Below are 8,102 nucleotides of genomic sequence, written 5' to 3' on the forward strand. Positions count from 1 at the left end.
AGAAACCAACTAAATGGGCACAGTGGCTGGCCCTAGCTGAATGGTGGTACAACACGTCTTATCATGCATCTACTAAACTCACTCCTTTCGAATCTGTGTATGGCTACCCCCCTCCCCCACTCCTTTCTTATGTGCCAGGTACATCAGCTAATGATTCAGTTGACCAATTACTACGCACAAGGGAACAGACCCAGTTACTAAGGCAAAATTTACAACAAGCATAGCATCGCATGAAATATTATGTAGATAAAAAATGAGTGGAAAGACGGTTCTTAGAGGGCGACTGGGTGTACCTATGCCTACAACCCTACAGGCAAACATCCATAGCCACCAGACGCAACCTGAAGCTCTCACTAAGATGGTATGGACCCTTCCGAGTCACGAAGAGGGTCGGGACGGTCCACCATTGCACGGATCCACCCCACTTTTCACGTTTCATGCTTGAAGAAAAAAGTGGAAGTCCACGTTCAGCCTCTGTTGACACTTCCTCCCATCGATACCCATGGAGAAGTCCTTCCAGAGCCTGAAACCATCCTCGATCGCCGCATGCGACGCCACGGGAACAGATCCCTCACCAAGATCCTTGTGAAGTGGAATGGATTGCCCACCGAAGATAGCACCTGGGAAAATCTATGGAAGCTTAGGCACCTCTATCCGCACCTTGTGGGTAAAGTGCTCTAAGGGGTAGAATTGTAAGGGACCCCTTCAATTGGCAGGCTGGAGGACAACAGGGGGACTACCCGAGAGGGATGGGCATGGACCAAAGGAGCTGTCAACGAGAAGGGGAGCTGGAGACCGAACGGGATGAAGTGATCTGAAGTGACTTAAAGCATCTGCAACTAGACGAAGTAGTTTGGGGAGCCGTACGCATCACTGGAAGAAGAAAGCTAGCACGCAAGAGTCCTGGAATGAAGCACTGCATTTCATTTATATGAAACGCAGCGTTTGGGATGCTGTGATCTTTATCACATCTTTCTTTAGTTTCTGTCATTTACTATTATTTCATCTCTTTATTTCATATAAGACAATTTCTGTTACAATGCTAGCACTACATGTAAGGAGAGGAGAATGGACGGGGTATTCAGACAAAACATTGGAATATTCTAGACTTTTGGAGGAAGGGTTGCCTCGAACAGACCCATGGCTATGAATGAATGAGTTTTTCTTTCTCCCATTGCCTTTCCAGTTTTCCATTCTTTCTCTTGAGTGTTGTGTTCACTATAAGAAATATGGTCATTTGCATCGCTTGTTTTGGTTGCAAAAACAAGGAAAAATCGATGCAAATATTTTTTTAGATCGATTTTTGATCGTCGATAGTTGGATGCAATTATTTAGTTATTTTTGAGTTTCAGCATCCATTTTATGAAATGGTTGCTAATTCCTTACCTTTTGCATCGATTTTTATCTGCTGCAAAAAACTCAAAATTGGTTGGAATTAGTCATCCCAACCACTGATGTGTTTGGATGCGAATGGACATTTGCATCCATAATAACTCGATGCAAAATAACTTTATTTGGATGCAATTGTTGCAAACAGTTTATCATGTTTGTCCATTCGCATCCATAATAACTCGATGCAAAAAAAAAAGTTTGGATGCGAATAGCCATTTGTATCCACAATAACTCGATGCAAAAATAACTTAATTTGGATGCAATCGATGCTGCCATTTATCAGTGAAGCTCCCATCCTCATTAATATTAGACACTCTTTTTGCAACTAATAAGTAGAATAGACACCATCCTCATTAGTTCTTGATCTCGGTGGCATTAGTTCTCTCCAGTCCAGTGAGTACTTAACAGAGTTACTCGCTTCGCATTCTCTTTCTAAACAGCTCCTTTTATTCTAAAATCATTAATTTTGTGTAGAGACAATTGATCCGACTTATATGTGGTAGGATAATTTTAGGATTTGATTCTGACTTAGATTTATTAATTGAACTGCATCTAATAATCTCATTGGTTAGGATGGTTAGTATTAGGTGTCTGTTCACGTAGATCTGACATGCATGAGTAAAAGGTGCTTGATCTTTCATATTTTCTGACAGTTAGTCTCAAATCCATGTTTCTTAGAACTGGATCTTGTTTGTTTCCCCAAAAATAATTTAAGGACATACATTTACCATGGAAATGGTTACAGCAGTGTTAATGTGTTTCTTGTACTGTAAATCTACTGGAAATGGTCTTTATGTTTCCTGTTTATCGAGTTTTTCTTCCTGATTTTAATTCACCAATTTTAAGAAAATTTATACAGAATCAGAGATACTTTCCTATCTTGCACAAGGATTTGCTTAGAAACATACTGAATACTGATCCCTGCTAAAAACTGGATGAAATTATAAAAGAAACTGAAAATTCATGATCCCAAAGAATTCTATTGTACCTCAAATTAGAATTGGAAAAAAAATTTCTTTGTTTTGTTAAACCTGCTTCTTGTGAAGTACCTTAGCCATTGTTAGATATCGGCGTGTCATTACTTATATGCAGGATCCGGTTTGTATACTTTCGTTTGACAGTGAGCCACTGTTGGGAGCTTATGAACTTTCAATTGGGTTACCACCATGGGGTCATATCCTAAAAAGGAACAATTTAGGATTGCTAGAATCAAAGTTCCTATCAAACAATTTAATTTTGGTGATCAGAAAATATAATTCTATTACCTTTATTTGGTCTCTCTGAAAAGCGCCAAAAACTTGTATAGAATTCTAAGCATTGGGACTAAAGAGTACTAAAGACGCTACTTTGATCAAAACCTAATATTACTGTGCCACAGTCTCAAAAATTAATGACTAATAACCTCACAAATGTGTCAAAGTCAGCAAACAGTCTTGAGCACCCTGCACACTTGTGTAAAGGCAAAACATTTCAATAAACTGCACGGCTAAACATGGAGAACTAGGCATCTGACTGCGCAAGGGCTCGAGGGTTACTGTAGCTACTTTTGTCTGGGTTAGAATAGCAGTCACCTTGATACTGCTAAGGTCAGGTTTATGGCAATCTCTAATCCTGCATCATCTTCATTTTGTAGGAGTCATGCCCTTCCATAAAAAATATCCTGCTTTTGGATTCTGAAGGGAAACGAGTCGCTGTTAAGTATTACTCAGATGACTGGCCCACAAATAGTGCAAAGGAAGGATTTGAGAAAGCTGTATTTACCAAGACCCAGAAGACAAATGCACGGACAGAAGGTATCTGTTTCCTTATTATTTGGTTGTGAAGTGCTTCATTTTTATCAAGGACGACTTTGCAAACATGCCTATCCCATTGCAATTGCACAAGCATTGGCTCTTGCTTAAAAGTTAAAACCCTGATGACTTTGACATTGATTGATATATTTCATTTTGAAAGAATCATCCCCTTCTGAGAATAATGTCAGGTTATCTGCATTGAATCTTGGTCGTGTGAGACGCTCTATTTGTGTTGATCTCTAGAATATGACTTATTCTCCTGTTCTCTGTCTTTATGGTTGATGAAATCATCCATGTACATGTACATTGCTTAGATTCTTATTGTTTACAATTTAACATCTTGCTATTTTATTGCCTCTCAAGTTCTTTAATAAAATTCTCGATTACTTGAAAAAACATATTGCTATCCCTATTCTTATAAAAAAATCTTGCTACTTTATTCACAGCGGAGATAGGAATGTTTGAGAACAACATCGTTGTTTACAAGTTTGTTCAAGACCTTCACTTTTTTGTTACTGGGGGTGAAGATGAAAACGAGCTCATCTTAGCCACTGTTCCTCAGGGATTTTTTGATGCAGTTGGCCTTCTTCTCAGGTTTCTCATAGTTACTGTTGTTCTTCGCCCTTGTTTAATAATTCAGTTGTTTTTATTATTCATTTATCAACTCTTTTATCTACTTGGATAAAACTATGTTTTTGTGATAGAGGTAATGTGGAAAAGGAGGCACTAGAAAACTTGGATCTCATTCTGTTATGCCTCGATGAGATTGTTGATGGCGGGTAAGTAATATGTTCTTTTACTTATAAAATAAAGTAATATGCTTCTTTGCATATCTTTTATCATTCTTTTCTTCTCAACTTTTCATTTATAAGCTTGTTGGCTTCATTTATGTGTGTCTTCTACTTTTCTTGGTAGCTCAAGCCCAAAATCTTCAAAAATCAGAGCCTAAAATCCCTGGACTGCAGATATTTTATCTGGTGAGAGAAGCAGAGGAACAAGGAGAACCTTTTTTATCTTTTTTTTTTTATTCTTTTTTTTTTTTCACTTTCCAGTTCCATTATAATGGGTGTAGTAGTTTATAAGCATAGAATTCATTTCGATATTCATGTCTGGATGTTAGTAACTTCGTGCATTCTTTTATTTATTTATTTCCCCTGTAAACTTGGGAGATCAAAGGTCAATGAAGGTGGTATAGAGTTTTTGAGTATGGAGTTACGGGTTAATTTAACACTTTTATCGCAAGATGGGGTAACAACATACGCACCTGTACGGCGGGCTGTGCCCACACATATATAGAAGTATTTGTGCCAATATTTATAGAATCCTTGGCAGCTAAAGGGGACTTATTGCTTTTATAGAGGAAAGTTTTTTACAACAAAAAAGCTTGTGCTGGTTCAGTGTGCAGCCTTGATAAGGCCAATGAGGAAGTTAACAACGTGACTTGAGATTGATGAATGAAGTATTTTCTTGCTTCTTAGCTTCATTTGGATAATGAGATGAGATAAGATAATTTGTGAATAGTAGTGAAATAATTTGAGTTAAGATGTTTTGAGAATGCTAGCTTCGACAAAAATGATGACTATATATATATATATATATATATATATTTTTTTTTTTCACTTGAGCTGCTTTTTATAAGAAACTTCAACTTAGTATATAAATGTATGTTTATAAGATATTTTAAAAGATTGGGCATTTTGGTTCTTTATTTTTTGGCATTTTGTGCGCGAGTTTCTTTCTCGTAGTAATATTTATGCAGAACATCCAAAAATTCTGCCCACCATCTCTATGTCGATAAATTTATGCAATTCTTGAACGATTCATTTTGATCATGAAATTTGAAAATGTTCGAATAATCAACTCGGTTTCAGCATACACAGCAAATTCAACTAAGAAGTGTAGCATGCAATACATCTATCGTAAAGCGCAGTCTTATTCAAGTTTAAGCAAACCAAGCTAGTTTTGGTTTGGCTTTTACATCATTTATTTTGTAAAGGGAAAGATGTAGCTTGTCAAATATGGATAAAAGAAAAAAAAATATATATTTCTACGTAATTATTTTGAAGTCGAAGCTTCAATCACGTATGCATATATATCAATCATTCATCAATCTTTAGATAGAGGGATGGGATGAATAAGCAACTTTAGCACTCGGTCCTTACTTTCATGATGTTCAACACTGTGCCCATCTCCGTACTGGTACATGCATTGGGACATCCTTGCAAAATTCAATCCAATCTGAATAAATGCTTCACAAAAGGGAGAACTTGCAGCGAGTTCTTCATTATACTTCTTCCATGTTGCACTAATCAAATTCCATATATACTCACGAGCATCTTCTTCACTAGCACCAGTATCATTCATGTAACATTGAATTGATTTGGGATTATCACCTCTTTCGAACTCATCCTGATTTCCAAATTAACACAAATATAAGTATGTTATCCTATGTTCATGTGAAGAAGACCGAAAATATTTTGGCAAAAGACTTGGGATAGTGCGGTTTGCAAACCTTAGATGTTCCAAGATCATCCACAAGTCGTACAATCATTCCTTGCCAACGAATTATATTGGGATAGTCTTCCAATAAATCTAAGCTTTCCTTTGTTATGGGATTCGTGACAGAAAAATAAGAATGCACCAGTAAAAGTGGTGATGATATTGATAGCCATTCAATTTCAATGTACTCTTGAAGGCTCGGTGTATATCCACTGTAGTACCACTTCGCCTCCATTAGATAAGCTCTACATAAATCTGCCCACTGAAACATTTATGGTGGAACAATGAAGCAGAAGAGTTATAATGTACAACAAATGCTAGAGTAATATATATATATATATATATATATATAAGAGTGAAGCTCATACCCCCTTCTTAAGGTAGTGAATGATGTTGAAACCTTTTTCCTTGAGGGTGTCCAAAGCCAGTTCATTAACTGAGTTGTAGAGGTTAAGGAAACTTAGCTGCATATAGTAAGGAAGTTTTTCCATTGCATTGACATCCCATCTACAACACAAACATTACATAAGTATTTGGGTTAATGACAAGCTATAGATGAAGCACTATTAGAGATGTACCACTGCCATTAATACAAACCTCTCAACAACTTCCGTGAAGAGCTCAAGTTCTTCTAAAGTGCCATAGACATCATAGGCATCATCTATTATTGTTATCAGTGCTCCGAGCTTTGCTAACATTCTCCTCACAAATCCGAATTGGGGCTCAAAGGATACTCCCACTGTCCATAAGAAATTCTCCACCACCCTATCCCTCACAAAGCTCAACTCTCCAAGGCCAGTACTCTTCCACCACCTTTGTATGAGACAAGGAAATAATATCAGTTCTAGAACTATAGTAATGAAATTTTTTACTTTTCTAATCGTATATATATCCAGTAAATCCCCGTATATATTTTCTGGGTGAATGTCAAATTACAAGATCATGAGTATAAATGTCCCTTTTACCTTGACACTACTTTAAGATCTTCTTGGTGGACTGCTTGTACCACGTTGAAATCCAATTCTGCAAGTTGAAGCAAGATAGGGTCCATATCTTCTCTACTCCTATATATATCAATGAACCACCTTGCTTCCAATCTTTTTACCCTCCAATGCAATGGAAACTCCAGGGCGTGGTTCACCATTGCACAAAGATTTTGATCTGTGCTTTTCTCCACATAGTCTTTGAGATGTTTGGTTGTAAAATCTCTTGCTTCCTCTAAGATGCTTTCACCTTCTATCAAGAGGAAGGAGGCTTCGTACAAAGCCAACATTCCCTCAACATCATCATAAAGACATTCTTTGAAATTCCCCCTTTCATTGGTAAAACTCTTGAAAATATCTACAGTCAACAAATTAAGCTCACTAGTTAACAAATGATTTGTTTATTTATATTTGTCAGGCATTACTAGTATGTTGTTTACCTTGAGGTACATGATATTTCTTTTGTCTTAGCAATCTAAATTCGAGAGCTGTGGCGTATAACCTTTGCTCCTTGCAAACATCACCTCCATAATGAGTTTTGTGTATTTTGTCCAACATCCTCCTTATTTCATCTTCGAAGTGGTAAGATATTCCAAGTCTTTGCAAGATGTCAATATTCTCAACTTGATTTAAAGGATCCACCATTTTGTGAAACATCTCTGTCACTTCTCCCTTCAAGTTTTCAATTTTTTTGGTGTATGACTCCGCCTGCCAATCCAAGTTTCATTGATTAGTCTTGCACCGATAATGAAAGAACTACTGAGATAAAAAATAAAAAATAATAGAGATAGAAAAATTTACCACGTAGTCACTTTTTAATGACTGAATGTAATCATCAGGCCAGATGGTAGGATGAAAATTTCCTGATCTTCGAACAATAGTCGAGTCACTTGAGTTATTTGCAAGGGCCATGGTTTTGAATGGACGAGGAACATCACGATTTCCTTTTGTGACATGTGCGTCAGGTTTCTTAGATGGAAGCAATGCAGAAGGATTGCAACGTCGTACTGAATCAAGAGCATTAAGACACATTGAGTAGGCCATTAGGAGGCTATGCTTTTCGGATTAAATGGACTAACTTGTGGAACATAAGATTCACATATATGCCTTTATATATCCTTGGGTGGCTATCATCTCTATGTCACGGCATTAAAAGCAAACTTTAATTAGTAGATTCCTAAGATTTCTTAGCTTGTTCATTTAGACAAGGGAGGCTAAAGGGGTTGGTGGCCACATATTGGTTTGTTACCTAAGAGCATTCACATCCGGTATCCCAAAGTACCGGATTCCCCATAATTTGAGATATATTATGGGGTTTTGATCAAAATACTTCTCACATCTGGATCTCTATTTTAGGGAAAAAGTTTAAGGAATGAACAGTGAGTCCCCAAATCATTTTTATCATTATTTTATTCTAATATATAAAATAAATAAT

General features: G+C 36.9%; 1 protein-coding gene and 1 pseudogene across 1 annotated transcript; one reads left to right on the forward strand and one right to left on the reverse strand.

Annotated features, from left to right (window-relative positions):
* Window positions 1–253: 253 nt before the first annotated feature.
* LOC122274650 lies at window positions 254–3,983 on the forward strand (annotated as a pseudogene).
* Window positions 3,984–5,100: 1,117 nt separating this feature from the next.
* On the reverse strand, window positions 5,101–7,755 carry LOC122318251 (myrcene synthase, chloroplastic-like). Its single transcript, XM_043135456.1, has 7 exons — window positions 7,469–7,755; window positions 7,108–7,375; window positions 6,650–7,025; window positions 6,282–6,497; window positions 6,053–6,191; window positions 5,698–5,946; window positions 5,101–5,594 (listed from the first exon to the last, which is right to left on the reverse strand). Exons 1-7 carry the CDS (start codon window positions 7,709–7,711, stop codon window positions 5,292–5,294), a joined length of 1,794 nt encoding a protein of 597 aa, XP_042991390.1. The 5' UTR covers window positions 7,712–7,755; the 3' UTR covers window positions 5,101–5,291.
* Window positions 7,756–8,102: the final 347 nt, after the last annotated feature.

This window comes from Carya illinoinensis, chromosome 8, assembly GCF_018687715.1.
Source record: "Carya illinoinensis cultivar Pawnee chromosome 8, C.illinoinensisPawnee_v1, whole genome shotgun sequence".
Classification (NCBI taxonomy): Eukaryota; Viridiplantae; Streptophyta; class Magnoliopsida; order Fagales; family Juglandaceae; genus Carya; species Carya illinoinensis.